We start from the raw sequence: 25,318 nt of genomic DNA on the forward strand, positions 1-25,318 counted from the left end.
GAGCGCGAGCGCCGACCCGGAGGACAGAGCTCTCGGTTCCCGTTGCTCGTTCGTCACGGAAGCAAGTTAGCGATGTTCGTCGGCCGCTGGCCATTGGGAGGAATCTAAGGAACGGACGACTTGGGAGTTCGGGCCTTTTGGAAGTTTGACGTCGAGACGCCTTCGAAAACCGTACTTTAACGTAGGACGTATTTTGCGCGTTCGACGTCGCGTCGCTTGCGTCGATGTTGCCGGGCGAGCGTCTCGCGCCGAGCCGTACCTGCCCGAGCGTCACGGCAGCTCTGCGTTTACAAAGCAAATCTGTAATGGAACGCTGTCAAAAATCGGGGCGCGTCGGAGACGTCACGGAGACGTTGGCGCTATATAGGTGCAGCGCTCGAGATATTCCAGCGTCCCTCGACATGCCCGCGGTGCTTTCTGACGCGGCTGCCCTCCCTGAAATGACAGACGCTACAAGTTAGACAAAATGTAGGTATCGGTCTGACCGCTCTGCTTTCTAGTAATGGCCTGCAGTAGGTGGCTGGACACAGTTATGGTTTAAAAAAAAAAAAAAAAAAAATTATAGCAATAATTGTCACTTGGCAAGTGCCATATAGCCACTGGCACAAAGTTTTAGTTTTTTTTTTCTTCCCCCCACTCTTTCTTTTTTTTTCTCCTTCCTGCACCTTGGATCCATGTGCTTGGATTTGTTTTGTGGAAATACAAGCCAGGAATGTCTAATTATGTCAGTTAAAAAAAAAAACACAAAAAAGAAAACCGATGGACGACCACAGGAGTATCAAATGACACACAGATCTTCCTTTTAAGGAAGGATCTTCTGCTTCTTTCGTAGCGATTCTCAATCCGGGGCCAGCTCTCTCTAGCGGTCTTCCGTTGCGATGTCCGGCCTCGTGTCGGTCAGCGAGCGGGCAGTTCGTCCTACTAGGGTTTGGTCCGAGAACATGGGCGTCGGGTCATCCTTTCAGCTGCTCCGCTGAATTGGGAAGTTGAGCGTTCTGTGCCGTTCCTGAGCCCGGGTTCTCCGGTCTCGATAGGCTACCGAAACGAGTCTTAACCGCTTCCCCCTCCGCCAAACAAAGGTTGGTTTTCCAAGCTTTCGGAGGAACGAGGTTGTACCGGCTGCTAGCGGCTACCCTCGTATCGGCGGCGAACCCACGGACGCTCGACAGCTTGGAAACGCCGGGAACCGGAGACGGCGTGCGGCGGGGCTTCGGAGAGGGGTTCGAGTCGAAAGCGCGTATCCCTCGAGCGAAAGCCGGGTGGAAACGACATCTGCGTTTCTACCGTAAGCGTGAAGCGCGCTGGCGGTGCACGTACACATAAGGGAGGAGGAACGTGGCCTTAAGGGGGCACCTTAGTGCGTCATCTGTACGTGCGAACAACAGGATGTGGAAGGAATGTGCCCCAAGGGGCTGGGTGGAGCCGCTCGGCGTGTCTCTCCGCTGTCATCCCCCGCTGACCTCTCATTGCGGGAGGTGGGCGGGTGACGAAATGCCTCTCGATTTGACCGGATCGAGGGACGCGGCGGGGGTCGGCGGCCCTTTAACGGCCGAAGCCGACGGCCGCGATGCAGGCAGAGCTAATGGGGGAACGCGGCCTTAAAAGTGCCGGAGGAAGCGTTCAACGTGTGGCTTTGGGAAAGTGGCCAGTGAGAGAGCAGACGTGTGTGTGTGTGCGCGTGTGTGTGAGAGAAAGAGGTTCTAGTCCTGAAACCGGCCCCTGCTGACAGCCTGCCTTATTGTTTATATCCCAGAGCATCCTATCTGACAGCGTGTTGACAGAGGTGCAGGCTTGGAACAAGAGCGGTTACTCAGCTGGATCACGTCTCTTGGCGCTTTAATAAATGTTTAAAATAGCAAATGTTACGTTCGCTAGCGGGGGGATAATACTTGCGTTCAGTCAGGCTGTCATGGGACCTGAAGTTCGTCTCCGAACGAACCCGTCCAACGGTCCCCCGAGGACGAGGGCGTGCGGGCCACGTGTGGCGAAGGGTGTCGACGCCAGCAAGTTGCATGTCTTCCGTCTCTGCCTCTCTCCCCCCCGGCGTGTGTCCAGCAGTACCAGGACGCAAACATGCAAGGAGTGGTGTACGAACTCAACAGCTACATGGAGCAGCGCTTGGACACTGGAGGGGACAACAAGCTCCTGCTCTATGAGTTGTGCAACATCATCAAGACAGGTAGACCTTGGGTTTCGTCGGGTCCCCCTACCCTGCCTCTTTCTTCCCTTGCCTCGCTCGGCTCTGTCCGGCAGAAGGTGGAAAACTGGGAAAGGGTTCCAGAGGTTCCAGAGGTTCCATCCCCTTCATTGATCGATTGATTGCTGCACTATCCTATGTGGGTCGGTCGTGCAATTATGTCTCCAGAGTTTGCTGCCATATTTCTCCTTAAGACACTGGTGTCGAAGTGAGAATATTTAAAAGGGTGTTTTATACAAGCAGTACGGTCGATGTGGTGCCTCTCCTTTACATGGACTTGGTTCGACGGGAATATCGAAGACGGGACCGGATCAGAACCGTGCTCTCTGACCGCCAGGCTCTAAACGTGTAGCGCTCCGCTTTCTTGGGTTCTTCGCTCCAGCCTAACGTCGGAATGAGACGCCTTTATACGGAGGTGCCTTAAAGGCCTTGTCTGTTAGTGGCGGACTGTGAAAAAGATGCGATGAGCGTTTAAATGTATAATCGAAAGTGCCGGACTATAGACATAATTAGTGTGCAAGAGCAGCTTTAGTTTGGATAAAATTAAACTGCGACACGCGGCTAATGTCACGAGCCGGTGTCGTTCGTCCCGCTCGTGCCTCGTTTGCGGAATTTACCTTTATTCATTTAGCTGATGCTTTTCTCCAAAGTGACTTACAGCAGTAAGGCATTTACAACTACTTACCCATTTATACAGCTGGGTAGTTTTACTGGAGCAATTTAGGCTCCAAAGGCAGCAGCTCTAACCACTACGCTACCAACTGTCCCAATTTATTTTTATTGCAATTATAATTATTTCCATGCGAGACGGGAGTGACGCTCGCTGGAGAAATGGCACAGAAGTCAGTAGTTGTGTCCTCACCTTCATCTTGACCTTGTTAGGCAAACTTCTAGTTGTCTAGTATTCCTTGTGTGGGAACCCTAACCCTCCATCCACCTCTGCCTTCCTGCTCTTCTAGTCTAATTCCCCCCCCCCATGCAGTTCCTTTGCCTTTTTTTTTTTTTTTTTTTTGGGGAGAAACCCAAGGGAACATTTTCATGCATCTACTTTATTGAGAGACTGTACGTCGATGTGTTTTCTGCAAAAAAAAAAAAAAAAGACTCCTGATGTGAGTAACAATATGTAAAGTGTGGGGGAAAAGACATTGATTGGCAGAATTTGTGTGTTACTTGTATGAAATTGAAAGGGGGAAGAAAAAGTTTGCTTTCATTTAGCAATAAGAAAATAATGCAATATGCAAGAAAATATTTGGGGTCCCATTGTTTTTTTTTTTTTGTTTTTCTTTTTTTTGTTTTAAAAAATCACCACAGAGTGAAACCACAGATTTTTTTTTTTTTTTTTTATTTTGGCTTGTGCTCCTAGTAACTCTACCAGAATTCAGTCATGAGAAATGCTAAAAAAGCAGAAGCTGTAACCAAGTGCTTGGTTGGTTGATGATTGATTAATTTTTTTCTTTATTTTTTTTACAGCCACAAAAGCTGATAGTTTTGCACTGTACTTTCTGGGAGAATGCAACAATGTAAGTGGAATGAATCGTAGCTTTTGCAACATGCTCGATACAGTTAGTGACAGAAAGAAGAAAGTTTGAACTTTCGCATTCCAGCGTTCCTTGCTTTTAAAAACATCCTTGGCGCAAATGGGGCGTCTGCCCTTTTTCCAGGTTTACAATGGACCTCGGCGGGTTACTGCTGCCCGGCATCATAGCTCTACCGCAGATATTCATCATCTCGGAGTGGGAGATGGAAGAAGCGCTTGTTGTTCGGCGACAGCGGCGATTTGAGATGTAACGGCCGAACGCAGATCCGGCGTGCGCTTAGTCTCCCTTCGAACGTGCGCTCGCTTCGCTCGTCCGTCGTACCGAGGGGGGGGTCCGCTCCGGGCCCACCTGGCACCGCAGAGCCCCGAAAGATGGGGGGGGGGTGGGAACGGACTTCTTTTGCCGTTACTGCTTTCTTAGCCCTCGTTATAATGGCATCCAGGTCAGCAGTAACTGCTCTCGGGTCTTTTGTAAAGCAAGCCGTAAAAGTTGCCTTTGTCTCATTTGAATTCTCAGCCTCACGCAGACTAGAGTAAAAGTAGGGTTTGCTTCTCTGGAAAGCCCATTTTGAAGATGTACGAGGAGGGCGTTTAACGGCGGCGCTTAGAAATGTTGTCTTTTTATGTTCCTCTCAGAGTCTGTGTTTGTTCACTCCGACGGGAGCGAAGGAGGGACTCCCGGGCCTCGTTCCCTCCGGCCCCATCGCGTTCGGGACCACGATCGCCGCTCACGTTGCCAAAACGCGCAAAACACTGCTAGTGGAGGACATCCTGGGGGTGAGACGATATCCCGAAGCCCCCGCCCCCGCCGCCGACCCCTTCTCGCACCTCCCGTCGGCTCCGTCCTCGCAGGACGATAATGCGGATCGTCACGCGGATGATGAAACTCGTCACGTGCGGACGCTGGCTCGGCCCTTGTCCGCTTGCCTCGACCGACGTCCGTGTTCCGTTCCCTAAAGGTTGTACACGGCAATGCTCGCTGTGCTTTTTTTTTTTTATCCTTGCCACCTGATGCGTATCTTGTGCTTTGTGCCTGAAGCAAATGCAAACGCTATTGCAAGTAAAAGACCCCTCTGTTTGGCGCCGCGGCTCCCGCCGCATCCGAGTATCTTGAGACGCTGCAATTTCGGCGACCGATACGTTTGTCCCGTCGGCTTTTAGGTTCCGACGGGTCGCGTTAACCTCCCGCAGTTCGGTAACCGTGCATTTCGCATCGATGCGGATATGCTGCATGCTACAGCTGAGCTCATTGTCTCTCATCTATAGCCCAGAGAGTAATCTCAAACGCCTTGGAGATGTTCCACTGTAATGCACTTAATGTACTGTCTCCTGTACCCAAACGCAATTTTTTGGCTACGTGTTTCAAGTAAGCGGCTCCAGGCACACTTTGGCAAACGAGCACGTTTTACCGTGTTCGCTATACCCTCCGCACCTCTGTGTCACAGTCATCAGACTGAAACTTTTGTTATTCTTCGCTGCCCGAAGGAGCGATCACGAGCAAATGATGCTTTCCGGTGGGTACTTATTTCCTGCCGCTTAGCTTCTAGAGCGTGTGGACAGTCACGGTGTCTGACCCTGCGCTCTTTGTAGGATGAGCGGTTCCCCCACGGCACAGGACAGGACTCAGGGATCGGTGTTCACTCTGTCCTGTGTTTACCCATCCTTACTGCCATCGGAGACCTGATCGCCATCCTAGAGCTGCATCGGCATTGGGGGAAGGAGCCCTTCAACCTGAGCCATCAGGAGGTGAGGCCTTGGGGCACCAGTGGGGGGGGCGGGGAGAAGTAGAGATGGGCTGGAAGTCTTGAGACGGGAGATGAGGGCTGACGCCGTGGAGCAGACTGGGGCGGAGGCGAACGAGAACATGGAGTATGATGGCACGTTCAGGCCGAGACGCTTAGATCGGGCCACGTTAGGATTACGGCATCGAGCCGTATGGTACGCTGTCCTCTGCCTCTAGCACGTGGATGCCGGAGGTTCAGCGTATCGTGGGGGGGGGTGGGGGTGGGATGTCTCATGTTTCATTGAAAGGAATGGTTAGGGCCTCATTAGGGTGATGCATGAAGAAAGATAGAGGAGTTGCGAGGAGCTGAGGAGCACAGGTACTTGTGGGAGACATCAGTATGAGCGACTCTTAATATGTGTATTTTGAAAAGCTGCACTTGCACTCGGAATGTGACGTACTGCCCTAATAGGTGTCTTTTTTTTTTCTCCCCCTCCATCACTTAGGTGGCGACGGCAAATCTAGCATGGGCTTCTGTGGCCATTCACCAGGTGCAGGTAACTTGAGACGAAAAACCACGGGGCTTCACTTTTTCTGACGATCGCAAGGAAATCTCGCAGGAGGAGTTTTAATCTTTACCGGGGTGGTGTTGTCAGTTCGTACCGTGCGCCGCGTTTCTTCCTTTCCCGTCTCCTGGAACGATACGCGTTTCCTGTAGTTTCTGGCCCAAATCGGGGGGGGGAAGAACACGTACGATTTGTGCCAGGACGCACACGCGTGTTTAGCGCTGCGTGTGTAACTTGGCTGGTACATGCGGTGTTTTCCGTAAGCGTTACCGGGGCGGCGTATGTTCTCCGGATCGGATTGAGCCCGAATCCGCGGTGCGTTAGGGTTTATCCGTTAGTCGGCGTGCTCGTAACAACCCCGCTACGGTGGACAAGTGTGCCTCCAGAGGTGCAATTTACAGGGTAATGATGCGCCGTCCCTGCTCGCCCTTCGGCGCGCGTCAGGCCACGGCGCAGAGCTCTCCCTCTGGGGCCGAAGAGTAACGCGAACCTCCTTAAGCCAGGACTCGGGGGAAATAGAGCGACGTCTCTATTTTGCGCACCTGCCTCGTGCTGCTTTCCTGCGCTTTGTCTGCCTCTCGGATCAATTTTATTTTCTTTTATTTTTATTTTATGAAATGACGACTTAGACCGCTGAGCAGCTGGAGCAAAGTGAAATACTGTGCTATTTGCAGAGTGAAATTCTAAGTTTACCAGTCAGTGTCAGAGCACTCAAAGGGGGGGGGGAGGTTTTGAAAACCGGTTCATGGAAATCTTTTGACTACTTTGATTATCGCGACAGTTTGGAAGGTCCAGCTGGTCGCAAAAAGGGTAGGATGATAAAAGCAGACTTAGCCAAAATAAAGTGTGGAAAACGGAACAAGATGCCCAGATGTGACATCGGAAAGCGGAGCCTAAGATTTGATTGTTGAGTCCTCATCGCCACTTTGAGATTTTTTAGGGGGGAAAAAAAAAAAAATACAGCCAGATGTCTTTAATAGACACAATTTTCAAGTGGTATATGGGATTTTTGGGAATTTAAACTTTAACTGTAGCTCTCGGATAAACAGCCGCTTGATTAAACGTACAGTTATCCAAAAGTGACCCTCATAAAAGCGATTAGCGGAGCCAATGCATGAAGTGGAAAAGAAGAAGCACGAAGAGCGTAAAACGAGAAAACCTTTCCGATGACAAAGTTTTGAGTATAAACGTTAAGTGAAATTAAACAGAAAATTTAACATGGTTTAATGAAATTTAATTAGCCTTCCCTTTCCACAAACTATTTATTTAATTTGTGGCTACCCTTCCCTTTATGGCTTTTCGGTCGATATTACGTTTCTCTTAAAGTAGCTGGAGAAAATGACAAGTGAAGGAAATATTTCCAAATCAATTGCAGTGACCACAGAGGTGATGTAGTGTGATAGTTATTTAAGTGCTGACAAAGGAAGTATTTTACCATGTGTTCAGGGATGAGTGACATGCAGGGGAGAAAGTGGCTGGGGGGAGGCAAATTAAATTAAATTAATCTTCCCCATTCCTGGGAAACCCATCCTACCCAGGATGGTATTTGCTTGAGCTTTGAAACTACAGGAACTCAAGTTAACGTTTGCATACATATGTGTGCAGCCTAAGTGGCTTAAAAAATAAATAAATAAATAAATAAAGGTACGAAGGAATGAGTTGATGACGTAAACTGCCGTTGCTGGATTGTCGTCGGTCCCCGTAATTAGTTGTCCCTTGAACAATGCGGGGGTCGGGGTGCCAGATCCGTGCGTAACTCTCTGTAATATTTGTTAGTTAATGAGAAAATAGAGCAAATATGCCAATATCGTATGCATTTATGACGTACTGCATACCGTACTAGACGTAATCTTTTCTTTGGATTCGTAGCTTCTGCGCATCGTCTGCATTTTACTTTTGTGTGTGAAGTTTTAGGGAATCTTTTTATTTTTCTGAAGTGTGTAATTTATGGTAGTAAACAATGAATTATACTATTTCAGTGGTGCAGTATGTACTGCAGTTATGATGTAATACCGCATCTTTACGTTTCTCTCCACTGCGAATGACACCATGTAGGGTTTGTGTACGTAAGTTTTGATAGATTTGTGTATATTTTATGGTAGTAAATGAGAAAACGGACTAGTATCCACGTATATTTTATGCATTCGTGACACCTAATTTTTTTGATATTTCTAGGCTACGCCGTTCATCTGCGACTTGTTTTAAATTGTTGCAAATCCCCAAAAAGTTTTCCTTCAAGTATTTATTAAAAAAAAAAAGATGTGTGCATATGTGGAGCCGCGCAGTCAAGGGTCAACCGTAGTGAGAAATCTGTGCACGTGGGGGCAGCTGGTGGCGTAGTGGTTAGCGCCGTTGCCCGTGCATCCGAAGGTTGTCGGTTCCGATCCCGCCTCCAGCTGTTGTACCCTTGAGCAAGGTACTTAGCCTAAAAATACTTTGGTAGAATTACCCAGCTGTATAAATGGGTAAATAATTGCGGATAGTTTCGTAGTAGTAATTCCCTTAGGAGAGAAGCGTCGGCTAAATGAATAAACGTAGGTGCGCGTTGCTGCCGAGGGTGAGGACCAGCCGTGCATCCGGAACTCTCTTTTTCCCCGCAGGTTTGCCGAGGTCTAGCCAAACAGACGGAATTGAATGACTTCCTTCTGGACGTGTCAAAGTAAGAAGTATTCTGTATGGTTCTGTATTGCTGGTGCACTCCCAAATGTTGTCTCGGTTCTAAAGCACACAACGGCACTTCTTGAAATTTAAGGCAGTTCACACACATTGTTGGGAAACTCTTTCAATCCACCTGACACAGTAGTTGGCAAATGATTAAAAATGTAGTACCGTTAATTTTTTTTTAATACAGGCAACGATATTTTTTGCGCAACTTAAAGGAAAAAAACTCATTTTACCCAGTTGATTATGATTCATGGCTGTGCAGGTGTGGAACATGGCGGCATTTTGCACACGTGTGGGAAGCCACGCAATTATATTTTTGAGATGGTTTTTAAAACACTCTGTTTACCCACCTCTGTAGCTTCTAGGTGTCTCGCTTTTACCGGACAACTTTAAACTGTACTTGCTTTTCCCAGGTTCTCCCCCTCATTCGTGGGGATGTTAAAATGAAAACCCGCGTTTAGGCAGTGAGCTGTAACAATAATGAGCATATCGACAACAGTAATAAGAAGGCACTTGTGTGTTGGTTTTTTTTTATTGTTTTTAATTTGGAAATTAAGTAAAAATGAAAGCTGCCTGTGAAATGAATCATGTCGGTGTTTGGCATAACTGCATGTCTCCTTCTTTCACCAGAACGTACTTTGATAACATTGTGGCAATAGATTCTCTACTTGAACATATTATGGTAAGTGACCGATACGAATTCTTCAAGTGAGACGACTTTGAAGCGGCGATTAAACTGGGATCCGTCAACATCTGCGTCCCGCTATGTGTCAAAAGTCAAAACATCTGCTGTGTAACGATGGGAATTGATCGGTTTGCCTAATCAATCGCGCTTGACCGCCGCTTAAATGCGACGAGTTCTAGAAGACGGCTTATCCGAACGAACTCCGCCGAACTTCCTGCGTACCTGCCCGTGGACGGAAACGTTATCCGCTTCTGCGGAAGCGGCGATGGTACCGGAAACGAAGGGCCCCTCCGACCTCCTTTCGCGCAGACGTCGGCCGTATTTCGGCGACACCCGTCCCCTACGAAGGGCTCGGCGGTCAGGGGAGACGAAAGCGAGAACGAACGGAGATGGACGCCGAAGAGGGGCGACGACCGCGCGCTAAGATACCGGAGGAGCTGCTGTTAACAGATCGGGGGCGCGGCATCGAGCGGCAGGACGTAGCCGTCGCCGAGCGATCTTTACTGCCGCCGGGTCCTCGTTTCGCCCGAGGACGTCGCGGTGCCGGCGATGCGCCGGTTACGCGCTGCCGTTTGTTGCCGGGCTCGACGGCGGCCGTGCGAAGTCTTAAGTGGATGCGCGCGGTCCCAGGAGACGCTGGTGTTTGGAGTGCACCCGGAATGTGCACCCAGGGCGAGTACATTCATCGTGTAAATGTTTGCAGGGAGCCGGTCGACGCCTCGCGTCGCAGCTTTGCGTCAAGCTGCGGACGCCTTTGGGTTCCTGGGTCGGGTCCTGGGTTCGTGTCTCACGGCTCTAACTTATCAGTCGTCGTCTCAGGACGATGGGATCGGCGTCACCTAATGTTTTTTTTTTTTTTTTTTTTTTTTTTTTTTTTTGTCTCTAACTACACTGCACTTAATCATCGCCACTTATTTTCCCTTAGAGCCACACCGAGCGAACTAGAGACAACACGCAGTGTCAGGATTATTACAATACGTAAGTGCCTTTGAGAGTTCAGGATAATGACCTCATGATGACGATATTAGATGGACTGCAGCATTGTAGTTGTCAGAAGATGAACCTGTCGACACGAATAAACAAAACTGACGGCAAGGAACCGGTCACAGGAGTGCTGCAAGACAGACATGCTGGACGATACAGTAAAGGCTAAAGATCCTCAGTGCGTTACATGGGAAGATCTTGAAGAAGGATATGTGCAAAGGCTCTCGGAGATGCCCGACGGTCGGGAGTAGATCCGATGTCCGAGGAAGACTATTCCGCAGCCGGGGAGCGAGGAGAGAGAAGGAGCGACGTTCTTGCTTGCGTCCGGAGAGGGGAGGCGCAGAGAACGAGCGGAGGCCGCAGAGAGGCCCTGTTGCAGGTGGTATGGAGAGAGCTCTGAAGAGTCTGAAGGTTGCGAGCTATAGGGGCGCACAGTTATCTTTGGGTCAGGGCGAGAGTCACGAACCGGGGAAAACGAGCGGTGGGGAGATGAACGGCGAGGGAAAAGTCCGGGGAAGGAAGACGAGCCGCCGACGGAAACGGGCGCGTTTGCGTCGGTCCGGCGCGCGAGACTCTGCCGTGCGAGTTTCCCCCCCGGTGCTCGGGTGCTGCGCCTCTGCGAGCACGTGCCGATGAGGCCTGCCTAATGAATTACCCTGAGGATAACGAATGGCCCCGGGCAGCGGCGGATCACGGGTTAGGAGCGGGATGTCGATTCCGAAGCCGGCTTCGCTCGGAGGAAATGCGGCCTCCTCGTGTCGAAACCGGCTCCGCGTTACGTGCGCCGTGAACTCGGTACTTAACTAAAGGTACGGCGGTTAATCATCCGAGTGACCTGTGCGCATGAGAGGAAAAAGCAGTGGCGAGGAAGCTACGGGGGGTACTTTCGGCGGGAAAAAGCCATTCCTCTGGTCTCCTTCGCCTTTTTGTCCACCGAGAAGATCCCGTCGCCACCAAAGCTGCGTCACAGATGCACATTAGACTTTGACCCCTTCCTGTTCTTGTCCGCTTGTCTTCACGAGTGCCATTTACCGTCATTCGTAAGGCTTGAAGAACGCAAATTCTCACTGGGTGAATGAGACGTCGTGACTCTGACACGGGGGACGAATTGCGTAGAATGAGGTTTCTGTGACTGGTGCAAGTATCACGGTTTGAAGTGGCTACGAAGGTGCTCTGTTCATCCTCTGTTCATCCATTAGACCCTTTCCATCAGTAGACCGCTACCACCAGTTTGCCGTGTCTCTTGGATTGTATTACAGATATATGCAAAGAACCTGGTGAACGCAGACCGCTGCGCCCTCTTCCAGGTGGATCACAACAACAAAGAGCTGTATTCGGATCTGTTTGACATCGGCGAGGAGAACGAGGGGAAACCCGTCTTCAGGAAAACCAAAGAAATTAGGTGAGTTTCCGTGCCGCCCTGCGCGTTTCGGTCCGATTGCCTTTGCGCTCCGTGTGTGACGGAACTGTGTTCGCGTTACCGCAATTTGTAGAGCAGGTAATTTTCCACAAAATTTTAAAATTTAAAAAAAAAAAAAGAATATGACTTAGGGGATGATATTTTCACTCGCTTTTGGAGCGAGGTGGATCGTGCGTCCGTTTTTCACTTTGATAGTGCCGGAATCCCCGGCATCTGGAACGAGAGAGTTTGTGCTGTCGTTTGTCGGGTGGTAGTTGAGCTCGGCGGGACCGAGATCTGACCTTCCTCATCTTTTGCGTCACGGATTCCACCTGCCGCGTTTCATCAGCCGGCTGGCCCAGAGCGCCTCGGACACGTTGGTTGCGTCCATTTGCTTGTTCTTTGACTTTCTTCTGTACTTGTTCCTTCGACTCGTTTAAGACCCAAAAATTAAAGGTCTTACTGTGCGTTAAAAATTTCACTCCCAAGAACCCATCAGCTCCAACCAGGGATTTTAGTATTGCTTTTCCCAATAAGCTATAAATACCAAGTAATACTTGTCTTTTCCTTGATCTTTTCCTCCTCCTTGTCTTGTAACAGGCTTTTAATGGGCTTTCAGTTGTTGTCCTTTTCCTCCCCAGCCACTTTCCACAAATCTGTAGTCCTGTCTCCACAGGTTTTCAATAGAAAAAGGAATAGCAGGCCAGGTAGCAAGAACGGGAGAGGTCCTCAATATTCCCGATGCCTATGCAGACCCCCGTTTCAACAGGTAAAAAAAAAATCTCTCTTGTGTTGCCAGTGTTGAATTACCGTTGTGCTTTAATGCACATGGACTTGTTGGGAGCACATCCACAGCACCTCACCCCGCTCACCTTGTGTTTGTACCCTTCCCTTATTGGAAGCTCGTTTATTGCAGGGAAGAGAAGTTACAGCCATCGAATTAGCCTGAAATCCATCGCTTTTCATTTCCCGTTTCTCCTTCTATGCTGCCGACGCAGACGAAGTGGTTTGAGGACTGATTTTGAGCTGTGGTGGCAGCGCACGACATGTCAACTTAATGCCGGTTGGTCAAAGGCCACGGGATCGCGCGTCTTCGCCCAGATTCCGAAAGGGTGAATAATTTGCTCTTAGTCTGCTACGGTTGCAAGATACCGATAGTTGGCAACGGTAACATTTCACTGTAATGCTGCACAGCTGTTCTTTTTCTGTAGCAACTGATGCGCGTATTACCGGTGTACGGCGGCAGGGAGGTGGGATTCACTTGGAGAACCGCTTGAATTTGAGACGCGCGTAAACGGGAAATCCTGCTTGCGCTAACTACAAGGGCTGTACGTAGGGCGGTAACACAAGGGCGAAATGGAATTTGTCACCACCGTCGAGACAAAACCCTCTTCCGAGGGTCGGAGTTCAAGTCTTCTACGGAACGCTTCCCCGGCGCGTCCGAACGCCGACCGTTTTCTCGGCCGAGATGAAAAAGAATGTAAAAATGAGCCGGAGCTCAGCGATGCGCTGTCATGTCTGTTGTGTTCTTCTGCAGAGAAGTTGACCTGTACACTGGCTACACCACGCGGAACATCCTATGCATGCCCATCGTGAGCCGCGGGACCGTAATAGGCGTCGTACAGATGGTGAACAAGCTGAGCGGAAGTGCCTTCACTAAAACCGATGAGAACAACTTCAAAATGTTTGCCGTCTTCTGCGCTCTGGCCTTACACTGTGCAAATGTGAGTGTGACCCGCCGTCGTCCTGACACGCGTGCCGCGTGCGGCGTTGCTTAAGGGCGCGTCCGGTGGCTTCCTCCCGTAATTCGGTGACGACGACACACGGTTAGCCTTAAGCAACGCCAAACCGTCTACGTGAATGGAAATGTCAGATGAGGCCAAGAGATGAAACCAGGCTGAATGTTATATGTAACATGCACTGTAGCACAGACTACAATACGACTATTATAAAGATAATTGCATTGAGTCAGAATTACAATGGCATTTGCGTTGCCTTCTTGCAGTTAGGTGGTAATTTTTCCAGTTTGATTGGATTTTATTGTCTAATTGCAGACTAAAGCAAACGCCTTGTACACTAAAGTGACCTCAAGTCCCCCTGTGTAGTCTGGTCAGTCCCTGGTGTCACGCGTTGGTGTGTTACCTGCATTACTGTGTTATTTTGCAAACTGGCGTGGCACATTGTTTCGAAAACCACAAATGCTGTGGGGGCGGCGATGGCGTTGATGGCGTTGGCGTTTAGACGTAATTGAAGCCTTTTGCCTTTAGTCATTTTGGTGGTTTTGGGAACGATTGGCAAGGGGGTGGAGTCGTAGAGGGAATTCCTTGACCTCGGTGGGTGCGCTTTACCTCTAGCGGTGATCCTCTGATGAGTGGTCTCTGCCTGCAGATGTACCACCGCATCAGGCACTCGGAGTGCATCTACAGAGTGACGATGGAGAAGCTCTCCTACCACAGCATCTGCACCTCGGAGGAGTGGAAGAGCCTCGCTCAGCGGTCTCTGCCCACTCCCATGTACAAGGAGATTGAGTTGTAAGTGTGCCGCTAGGACCCGTTGAGCAGTTAATGAATGACCCACCCTTTGTATTTCTATATAGTCACATCTTTCTTAGTAACCTCCATTCCATTTTTGGACCACCGAAGTAGACGTCTTCCTTCAGGGGAAGGCAGGTGCGGTTATTCTCACGACAAACTAACCTCGACGACAGTAGCTTCCTTTTATTTTTATTTATTCATTTAGGTTTTTTTTTTCCTTCAGAGTATTTACATTTATTTAGCAGACACTTTTGTCCAAAGCGACTTCCGACGAACTCTGCGTAGTGTTACTATGAGCCCACGCACCTGATTCACTGCGGTGACTTACGCTGCTAGATGCACTACTTACACTGGGTCACCCATCCATACATCGGTGGAACACACACTCTCTCTGACACTCGCACACTGCAGGTGAAGCTCAACAGCATGTCTTTGGAGTGCGGGAGGAAGCCGGAGCATGCATGCACCATGCAGATTCCGCACAAAAAGGTTGTATCCGAAGCAACTTTGAATGGTAGCCTTGTTTACTAAGCTACTAACGCAGATTTGCCCATTTGAACAGTTGGGTGTTGTAACTGTACCATTTCAGGGTAAGTACCCTTCTCAAAGGTACAAGGAGGGTTTTGAACATGACTTCTGTGTAGAAGACGATCGCTGCGAATACCACGTTACTCGTCGCCCCCGTTTTCGTCAAAAGGCGAAACCCCCCCCAACAACTAAAACTTTGCCATATATTTTTCGCAGGAGTCATAAATAACATTTTTAATTGTGGAAGTCTTGTCTGTTCTGGGTAAGTGTTGCGTCGTAACCTCGGTTTCTCCTGTCGCTCAGGTTCCACTTTGACATAAGTCCCTTCGAAGAGATCTGGCCGGCCATCTTTGTGTACATGGTCCACAACTCGTGTGGGAAAAATAGGTAGGGCCGTTTCCACGGCAACCAGTTCTATAGCCACAAGTAATACATGCGGCGTTGACCCGTTGTATTTGTGGACGCCTGTTGCGTCCCGTCACTTCAAGACAGCAACAGGAAAGTGAATGGATGGTTCTGAAGGACATTTAAGTTTCGTAATTTGTTTTCCTTCCATCCATTTTCAAAGCTGTTACTGTGGTAAGGAATGAAAACCCAATGTACTCTGGTTATGACTATATAATGTCATAATGACAAGAATTGTAGCTGAAGTTAGTTGTTATTTCTATCTTTTGTGATGTTAACCTGAAGCATAGTATCTGATGTCTGTCCATGTTAACCAGCTTCGAGCTGGAGAAGTTGTGTCGGTTCACCATGTCCGTGCGCAAGAACTACCGGCGCGTTCCGTACCACAACTGGAAGCACGCGGTGACGGTGGCTCACTGCATGTACGCGATTCTCCAGAAGAATGACGGGATCTTCACGGAACTGGAGGTACATTCGTGGTCCACGTATGACCCTCTTTTGCATTGTGGTTTCGAAAGACTGTCCGTGCCGGATTTGCGCAAACTTGGTTGTTGCGTCCCGGTGGTACAAGACTTGTTTTGCGGAACTATTTTCCGATTGTTTGCCCTTTGGGTCTTTATTTGCCCACCAACCCCTTTTCTTTTTTTTCCTCCTCCTTTGTAACATTCCTGTAGCATGAAATAGAATTAAAAGTGGTATGGGCACTTTCACTCATGGTCAACATATATGGTCATGCAGTGTATGAAACTATTGATAAATAGCAATCAATTAAAAGTGATCAACAATAATGGGTTTATCTCTGTTAAACCCAGAAATCTTGTGGGTAAATGGTTAGTTAGCATGTTTATACAGCATTTTTTTTTTTTTTTTTTTTTTGAAAGCCAGCATGAAGGTGAAATATGAAGGTGTTATACAAGATCTCAGCAAAGATGGATAATGTACCACAGATGCATGCAAGTTTATGCTCGCTGCTGCTGCAAAATTTTTCTTTTTTGCCAAAGCGAAAGGGTCTCCTGGTCGCCTGCTTGTGTCACGACCTCGACCACCGAGGGTACAGCAACAGCTATCTGCAGAAGTTTGACCATCCGCTGGCGGCTCTGTACTCCACCTCCACCATGGAGCAGCATCATTTCTCCCAGACCGTTTCCATCCTGCAGGTAGAGCTCCCGTACATCGCGGAGCCGCCGAAGCCCGCGGAGGCCCGCTCGTCCTGCCCGCTCAAAGGACCGCGCAGTCCTGCGCTTAAGCATCTCATTGCCTCCTGCTTACCTTTCGGATTTCGTTATATCTGCTCTATTGAAATCGTCGGTGTCCGTTTTAAGGTTTTCTAACGGCACGTATCCGAATATTCCTTGTACGTTAAATGATATTCGACATGCTCAGATTACTTCATTTCACTTCCCTTAGTTTTTCCACTGGAGTGCAATGAGAGGTGATGTAGAAAAAACTGACATCTCTACTCGGCGGAGCTCGGCTACCTCGAAAGACGTTCTCCGCGTTAATGCAGAGTCGTTTTATATTTCTTTTAAAATAAAGTGGGATACTGTAGAAGAACCAAAAATGGTCTAGTGAGTATAGATGTGGGAAAAGCAAATTTTGAAGACGCAAGATAATTATACTACTAAATCAAAGCGGAATAAAGTCTACGTTTACCGTATATCCCAATAAATTGTACATGTTTGTTGAACACGTAACAAATCTGTGTTTTGCAGACGCTTGATATAAGATCAAGAGTTTCCTCTCTGGTTGTGAAGATGTCAAGCATTCTGGTAGACTCAGTGCAGCTGAGTTGAACGCCTCATAAGTGGAGCTTTTGCTTTTTTATTGATCTCTTTGTTTTCCATAGCTGGAAGGGCACAATATTTTCTCAAACTTGACTTCCAACGAGTACGAGCAGGTGCTGGAGATAATTCGGAAGGCGATCATCGCCACCGACCTGGCCCTCTACTTCGGTAACCGCAAGCAGTTGGAGGAGCTGTTGACCACAGGAGCTCTGGACCTCAACAATCACGCGCACAGGTGAGAAGTCGGATTTGAAAAGACGCCAAGGGTACGTCCGCTCGGCCGCTTAGGTTCTCCATCGAAATAGAGACGTTATTTCACCGTTTCGATATTGTTAGCGTCCCAAAGTCACGGCTCTAACGTTCATAAGCAAGATTGGTGCCGCAGAGTGTTTGAGGAAGTCCGAGTAATATAAAAATAAATGTAGAAATGATGCGCATACGGTATCTGTAGTCACTCAATTGTGCGTTGTCCTCCAGAGACCGCGTGATCGGTTTGATGATGACGGCGTGCGACCTCTGTTCCGTCACGAAGCTGTGGCCAGTGACGAGGCTCACGGCCAACGACATCTACGCCGAATTCTGGGCTGAAGTAAGGAGCTCCGGTTTGCTCTCATTTCTACTAACTTTACCTGGAGGTTGTGCCAAAGTGCGGACGGGGTTTGGACGGGGTTAGGACGTCGCGCTTCAAATACCTGCTCGTACTATTTGTAAGTCGCAGGCACCGATTGAAAGTGGATGTTTGTAGCGCGACTACCTGAGATGTTCAGTTATATCCAGAGGTTACACTTCATACGATGAAAATCACTGATGTGAAAACATTTACGTAGACATGCATTTCACATTCAGGATGTAAAATTATTATTTATTCTTTTTTTGGGTCGCTGTGCTTTTATATATATTTGCTTGACTAAATAATGACACGCAAATTTTTTTTTAACTGCAGTTTTTTAGTGTTTGTGCAAATGAAATGTCAGATTTAGCCACGCTTCCTGTAAAAGGGTGTAAAAAATTTCAGGTACTTGTAAAAACGTACAACTGTACGCAGCTGACAACGGCCCACTCCAAAACGGTCGTATAAAGCGTTGCAGAGAGAGCGTCTGTCTGAATCGTAAAGCATAGCTTTATTGTATTTTCCACTTGCTAGAAATTCATCATTTGCGTACACTCAGCACTCTCCGCAATGGGGTCTTGTACAATGGAAAAACCACTTGGATAATTTATGGAAATACAGTTTAATTTGTACAACGGGTTTATTATTCAGTAAAATCTCATTTTATTTCCCTATTACGCTGTCGTTTGACTTCCGCAAAAGGCTATTTCATTCTTTTATTTTTAGGTTTGTTTTGAACGTTCTGGCATAGAGGCGCTCGCTTGGAGTCTAAAACCCTCGAGGTTTAGTCCCTCAGTGCTGTTAATCTGGCTGTTTTCCGGCTAAATCCAGCGTATTAACACGTACGTAACTCTAGAAGCGGCGACAGTCACGCTTAATACGTAACCGGTCAACGGGTTACGTTTCGTCCCATCGTCGACGGTGTATCTCGCCAACTACAACCATCAGTTAAGGTAAATGTAGTATCTCAATTGCAATAACAGATTTGGTTTTAGCTGATGCTCGTCTACATCTCAGTAAACAAATACAGTTATAAGTGAGTCCTGTCAGATACATTCTATTAATTTTTCACTCCAGCAGCTTAGGGTCGGTAGTACAGCTGGAGCAGCATTCTTTAGTAACACAAAGCATTGCTTCGAACGGTACTTTCTGCACGCGTTTCAGAACGAAAGACATAGGCAGTGATTTTGTGACCGTAATTTTACAAGCGTTTGTGAGCTAAATGCGTCTTTGCCCAACGTGTACTCTGCCTACGCGTCCCGGATAGACTCTGCATTGGACAAGTTCTTACTGATGGATGGATGGATGGATGGAAGGAAAAAAAGGGAAAATAGAACATTAAGACAAGCGCAAAATAATGACTTTGTTTGTGAAATTTGATCATATTTTTCTTCTGGAAACCAATAATAACTGTGATTGGACCTCCTTGTAAGGGGAATTACCTAAATGTGGTGATTAGCAGAACAAATTATCCTTGTCGTGTGAATATCGGGGTGTCTGGATTTCCGGATGGCTGCGAACTTGCTTTTCGTCACTTAAATAGCAAAGTTGTGTCCAGTTGTCGGTCGGTCACTCGCTCACTTTGACACTTTGCTTGACCACTTGTCCTTATAAGGGTTTTAGCGGTTCCTAGTACCGAGTTCTGAAGTGGTTGCAGGACACTTTGCAATGAAAGAATAGATAATTTCAGTTCTTATAGCAAGTTTCCCTCACTCTTTGATAGGGTGATGAGATGAAGAAGATAGGAATGCAGCCCATACCCATGATGGACAGGGACAAGAAGGATGAAGTGCCCCAGGGGCAGGTAAGCGGACACCGACTGCGCAAGTGCTTGGGGGCAGTCCAATCTCGCAGGGGACAGAGCTAAAAAAAAGTAAAAACAAAAGAAGAAAACACAGTAATGAGAAGGGTAACATGTGAAGGTCAGGGCCCACCGAGGAATTTGTAAGGAAAATCGCAGTCGGCCGAAATGAAACGGACATTAAATGAGGCGACGCCAAATTGCGGGTGAAGCGGTACTCGGACGGTACGAACCTTTCTTGAAGGACAGCGCTTGCTAAAAGCTGCTGTGAGAAAAGTGGTTTGGGAGACCAGCTAAGACCCAGAGGCCACAAATAGGGGAAAAAGACTCTGGAAAAGTACCGGGACCCGGCGTGCGGCTTTTGTCTCTCGTCTTTTTTCGCCGGCTCAACTCGAGAAAGAAGCCCTACGAACCGGTGAGACGCGAATTGAGGGCATCTCCTGCGCTTGGCATTCCCGAGGAAACCGTCACGTGCGCATTTCGCCACCTGTTTGTCCAATACCAAGGAGCTTACAGTTACTGTTCGGAAGAATGAGATTCCTTGCGCAAAACACGAGCGCTGGTTTCTGTGACCTTTGTGAAGAGCGATTCCCAATGTGTTTGGGTTTTGATAAAGCTAGTTCCCATTGCAGATTTCACAAATGTTTTGGAATACTGTCATGCCGGAGTGACCTTTTTTGTCCGGGCTTGAGCTTTTTCTGCATCGCGATTCCCAGGCCTCGTGCGGCAGAACGTTCGCGGTTCACAAACTCCCGGGAAAAGCGTTCGGACGTGTCGTGAGAAGCGCGTGAACTTCGTAGGAGCCTGGAAGTTTCGGAAAGAAATTGGTTTTAGCATATATGGACACTGCATTTTACATGCAAATGTAGTTGTAACAATGACAGCATCGCCTACTGTAATAGTTACCGTGGCACGAGGTCCGTTTGCACGCATTGAAATGTGGTGACGCTTTGTGGTTTTCTTACGGCTCAATTCTGAGCTCTGCACTCTCCTCCTCCTCCTCCTCTCCGCAGGTGGGCTTCTACAATGCCGTGGCCATCCCCTGCTACACCACTCTCTCGGAGATCTTCCCCCCTGCATCTCCTCTCCTCACGGCATGCAGGTGGAGATCGCCGTCGCTCGAGCCTCCGCGTGCGTTTCGCACTCGCCGACGAAGGCTGTCGTCACGCTTAATTACGGCGTCGATAAAAACCGCAGCGGGGTCAATCCGCGTCCGGAACGCGTGCCATTTGACCGCGTGACCCGCAACCCTCACGTGTAACTTTGCGTCGATGGAATTTCCTTTGTTTTTGCAAACGATAGAATTCACCGCAATATCATCCGACACGTTGCCCGTTACCCGTCTGTTGCCTCGGGTGGGGTCTTTAACGTTGCAGTCCTTTTATTCCTTTTAACCTGTAGCTAAAGTGCATTTAACAATATTTAGGAGAAGAGTTTTGATCCCAGGCCTGACAAATGATTCCCCCCCCCCCTTTACAGCAGCTATTGGGGAACTAGAATGTTACTCTCTGAGGGTCAGAAACACACCTACAGGGTGATCTGTGCATGTTGAGCTTTATTAGAAATTGTCTGTGTTCTCCATATTTTAATCTTCTGCCATGTTCTTGAAGACGGCATTTTCCAGTTGAAAGAAAAAACCCCAAACCAAACGACCACGAATGATGGAAGACGCAGACTTGTGCACAGGGACTCTGGCTGCTCTATAGCAAGTGGTGCGTTTTCCCGAAGGAGGCCACCCAGGAACTCGCGATCGCTCTCCACGTTCGCTTTCCGCCCGTGGCCCTGTAATTCCTCCGCTCCTTGCGCTCGTGGGCCGCGACGGCGCCGAAGCGTCGGCAAACTCGATCCGACGGGAACGTTCGCGCGGAGTCGGGCGAATCGGAGCGTTCGACGTAGCGAGGTTCCCGACCGGCTGTGGGATCGGACGTAGATGAACGGGCTGGCGAAATGGTGCGGAGGGACAGCAGACTCTGTCCCCTGCATTGGACACGGTGCTTTGCGAACGAAACGGCCTTCCCCCGAGCTCATACCGCGGGGTTAAGCTTCTCTTTAAGTGCACCGTGTTAGTTTAAGTTTTTTAGATATTTTTTTTTTTTTGTACGCAGTAACGGGGATTGACTCGTAAACATGAGATGATGATGATGTAAGCCTCCCACGTTTGTATGGGTATAAAGGCATTTCCGTGTTATTTATGGACTGCTGCAGGTTTGGTAGGATTTGGTGTATTACACCCCTGTAATTTTGACACCGCTCAGTTCTACAGTAAGGGGTAAAATGGAGTGGTGTGTGTGTGTGTGTGTGTGTGTGTGTGTGAGTGAGAGGCATTGAGTATCCGATTGCAAGTCCGCTTCCTCAACACGGAAACCGTGCCGCTCGAGATCATGGCGATGGAGTCCTCGGGGCACACGGACGACTTTGAAATGGTTTTGCTCTTTGCAGGGAGAACCTGGGCCAGTGGGAGAAAATAGTGCGAGGGGAAGAGGCTTCGTCGCGGGTCCCTCGGCGTGAGGCCGAGGGGTCCGGCGAACCGCGCGCAACCGCCGAGCCTGGCGCGGAGCGCGAGTCGCCTTCCTCTGGCCCCGTGAAGGTGGACAACTAAGCGGCGGCCCCAGGCGAGGCGCGCGCGCCCGGACCCTCCCGAACTGCGGCGCTTCGGCGCCGGCGTCCGACTTCCTGCGGCGGCGGCGAGAAGCGACGAGGGGCGCTAGCAGGGAAGCGGATTTTGACCAGAGGACCGTAAACCATAAAGTTACCTCATTGCGGGAACGGAGGTGTCCGGACTGGCAGTTTCACCAGGCCCTGTCGTCAACCGCGGGGGGACTTGAAGGTGATCAATTGGGCTCGTTTCCCGGTCACCTGGAACAACTTGGGGAACACGTGTGACAAAGGGGACTCTTTTTGCCTTTTTCTTCTGTAAACCCATTTCAATTGAATTTTTGTTTTTTGCTTTTTTTGTGTCCTATTTTCTGAGGCCTTAACTCCTATCCCTTTGCAAGGCAGGAGAGCTGAAATCAGAAATGAGAAGTTTTAGCCTGGTTGAAATGGTACGACAATAGAACTTTTGCACACCGAGGTAATGAGAAATGAATGGAACTTTGAGCAAAGATGTGTGATGTGAGCCACCTCATTGTTGCGGTCATTTCTGCGTTCTCCCTCCGTTACCATGGGAGAAGGTCCTTTAAGAGTACTTGAATGAAACAGCCTATTTTTAAAAATACAGATGGCACAAAAAAAAGAAAAAAACCCCTTCACGTCGCCGCCGCCGCCGACTACGATGGGGCACGATAACGCGGTTCCCTCCGGAGTCACACGGAAGTCACAATGCTCCTTGCCAAACTCATCACCCCCCATCCCCCCGCTGCCCCTGGGGCTGTTTCAGGGACCTGCTTGTACAAGCTGGCCTCTGATAGTCTCAGCATCTGAGCCCTTGGGCAATATTTTCATTTTAGGACAACCTTTGAGCGGGAAATGAAAAGAACATCGTTTCATCGTAAGGTTTTTCTGGCACGAGTGCCTATAAAAGGCAACGTAGTACGAACGCTAAGCTCACGTAGAAAGTGAGGTGAAAGGCCGAAATGCGGGAAGCGGGCGGTGGCCGTCCGGCCCGCGTGCGTTCGGGAAAAGGTCCACGTTAAAAATATGGCTCCGAACATCCCTGAATGACTCTGCTTTAAGTATGCAGTTATGACCTGTGCTTGTTCAATATATCACGATACTATGAATGATAAATGTAGCAAATTTCCTTGGAGCGGTTAGAAAACGGAAACGGAAACGCGAGCGGGCTTGACAGCGGGCCGACCGTGCCGAATTAATTTTTTGTTCCGTTTTCTCCCCCAGCTGAAATGATGTACAGGGTACATGATGTATCTCAAGAGTGGGTACTGTTGTTATTTGACAAAGTAATTTTCTTTTCCCCGGGGACCTCCGGCCTCTTGCACTTACTGTAGAGAACACGCAAAGTTTGACGCGTAGCTGTAGAATGGATGTCTGCCCGCCACCGTATGCGGCGCGTATGCGCTGCCTGCGCTGCCTGCGCGATTCGGTCCCGGGTCTCGGCCGGCCGCCCGCCCGCCCGCCCGTCGACGCTCCGTTGTCCACATACCCTCCGTCTCTCTCCACCTGTAAGAGATGATCTAGAAGAGCATGATGCAGTCAGTACTGAGGCACTTGCAACGGTCATTTTGGTTATGATATTCCTTTTAGGCCTGACCGGGATTAAAAAAAAATTAGAAAATGTAGCAGATGTCTGTCGTTTCGGTGCCATTTTAAGAGCGGTTGCTCACACTGGCGGTCCTGCGGGTGAGGACTAACGCGGAGTGCGGCGCAGACCCCATCCGCGTGGGTAGCAAACGTGCCCGGGGCTCGAGGTCCAGCTTCTAACATCGGTTCGTCTTAGAGAAATGTCCGAGTAACGGACAATAAGTAACTGGTTGTCATCCCATAGAAACGTCCCAAGGAATACAAGTGTGTCGGGCCATATTGTAGTAAATGGCTCTGTTGTACGGGGCATTTCTTAATGAGGTCATCGCACATTTTGGGGTAGCTTTGCCTTTTGCTAAGATGTCGGTTTAGGAACGCCGGGCCGATCGGAGGTAAAACGTACCACGGTGTTCCCTTAAATTGTCACGTGTTTCGAGCGGGAACGTAGGACGGCAGGTAAATCGAGATAAAAGAGATGGGAGGAATGATGTAAGCCCAGTGTGCTAACCTGTGGGTGCGTGAGGTGCGAATGTACACTGTAATGAATGTTTCTGTAAAGCGGCTACAGATGCGTTTCGGGTTTCTCGGTAACGGAGGAGCGTCCGGGTTAACGGCTTCCGACGGCTACGTGTGGCGCGTCGTCTCGTCTCGTCTCGACCGAGTAGCACTTCCATACAGATAAAGACACATCTGTATTTGAGCATGTAAATCGTATGAATATCCTACCTACGGAGATGTTAATACACACACACACACACACACTTCTCATGCTGAACTTCAATATTCAATGGTGCTAATTTAGGACGGCAGTCTTGCACTTACTGACAGTGTTTTGTTTGTCTTTCTTTCTTTTTCTCTCTCTTTGTCCTCGGCTGGCCTAAAGCATGAGGTTTTCGCATCACGCGCCCCCTCCTTCCTACCCCGTCTGCCAATTTGGCGCACATTGTCACCAATCATCTGCACTACATTTAGCTACCTGTTATCATTAGCATAATTAATGAATATTAGTGATTATTTTCTTAATTAGGATTTAAATTAACTTATATTTTTTTATACGAAAAAGAAATGTTGGCCTTTTTTGTTTTGTACGTCGTGTACGCCGAGAAACCGAAAAGGGGTCATTGAGACTTACTGCATACTGTTGCCCAACATTGAGGAATGTCTCAACTGTAAATGTAAGAACATCAGTTACTTTTATTAAATATTTCTGGAAATGGTGTACTGCCCCGCGTGTTTCATTGTACTGCGTGGCAAACGAGAGCCATTCGAACGACTCGAACGCCTCGAACGCAGGGGTTGTGACCCATCTGTCCATGTGCAGCGTTTGCCCAGATGTTCCGGAGAAGAACCCCTTGTTGCATCTCGCCTCGTGCTGCTCGCTGGATCTGGTTGCGGTTTGCTCGGACCCCCGCAAACTGCCGAGAAGATTGATGTGAATGTACGCTAACTTTTTTTTTCTTTTTAAACTGTTGTGTAAAATTTCCATCTGCAGCGGAGCACAACCAAACAAAGCAGGATCGTCGAATGAACGCCGTGATCCGTCGGGTGTTTGTCGGTGGAGCCGAACGATAACGGGATGGGCAAAATGGCATGTTCACGGAGCAAATTGGGCAACAGTAAAAAATGAAGAGGAGCTTAATGACACCCTCTTAATAAAAGTAATTTTAAATCCATTTTTAATGTAACATTGTCGTATCCTTT

General features: G+C 48.7%; 1 protein-coding gene across 4 annotated transcripts in view; it reads left to right on the forward strand.

Annotated features, from left to right (window-relative positions):
* Positions 1 to 24,834, forward strand: part of pde10a (phosphodiesterase 10A) — an 87,907-nt gene extending 63,073 nt beyond the window's left edge. For 2 of the 4 annotated variants that reach the window (XM_029254097.1, XM_029254099.1), the window contains exons 4-22: positions 2,056 to 2,179; positions 3,668 to 3,717; positions 4,371 to 4,511; positions 5,325 to 5,480; positions 5,964 to 6,014; positions 8,624 to 8,682; positions 9,318 to 9,369; positions 11,616 to 11,758; positions 12,432 to 12,524; positions 13,293 to 13,479; positions 14,144 to 14,286; positions 15,121 to 15,204; positions 15,540 to 15,690; positions 16,224 to 16,379; positions 17,069 to 17,241; positions 17,484 to 17,595; positions 19,340 to 19,420; positions 20,431 to 20,519; positions 21,857 to 24,834. In XM_029254097.1, coding sequence (XP_029109930.1) covers positions 2,056 to 2,179; positions 3,668 to 3,717; positions 4,371 to 4,511; positions 5,325 to 5,480; positions 5,964 to 6,014; positions 8,624 to 8,682; positions 9,318 to 9,369; positions 11,616 to 11,758; positions 12,432 to 12,524; positions 13,293 to 13,479; positions 14,144 to 14,286; positions 15,121 to 15,204; positions 15,540 to 15,690; positions 16,224 to 16,379; positions 17,069 to 17,241; positions 17,484 to 17,595; positions 19,340 to 19,420; positions 20,431 to 20,519; positions 21,857 to 22,016 — 2,205 coding nt within the window. In that variant the 3' untranslated portion in view covers positions 22,017 to 24,834. The remainder of the gene's footprint in view (positions 1 to 2,055; positions 2,180 to 3,667; positions 3,718 to 4,370; positions 4,512 to 5,324; positions 5,481 to 5,963; positions 6,015 to 8,623; positions 8,683 to 9,317; positions 9,370 to 11,615; positions 11,759 to 12,431; positions 12,525 to 13,292; positions 13,480 to 14,143; positions 14,287 to 15,120; positions 15,205 to 15,539; positions 15,691 to 16,223; positions 16,380 to 17,068; positions 17,242 to 17,483; positions 17,596 to 19,339; positions 19,421 to 20,430; positions 20,520 to 21,856) is intronic. The other 2 variants (XM_029254098.1, XM_029254100.1) reach the window with 1 other exon arrangement.
* The last annotated feature ends 484 nt before the right edge of the window (positions 24,835 to 25,318 follow it).

This window comes from Scleropages formosus, chromosome 8 (assembly GCF_900964775.1).
Source record: "Scleropages formosus chromosome 8, fSclFor1.1, whole genome shotgun sequence".
NCBI lineage: Eukaryota > Metazoa > Chordata > Actinopteri > Osteoglossiformes > Osteoglossidae > Scleropages > Scleropages formosus.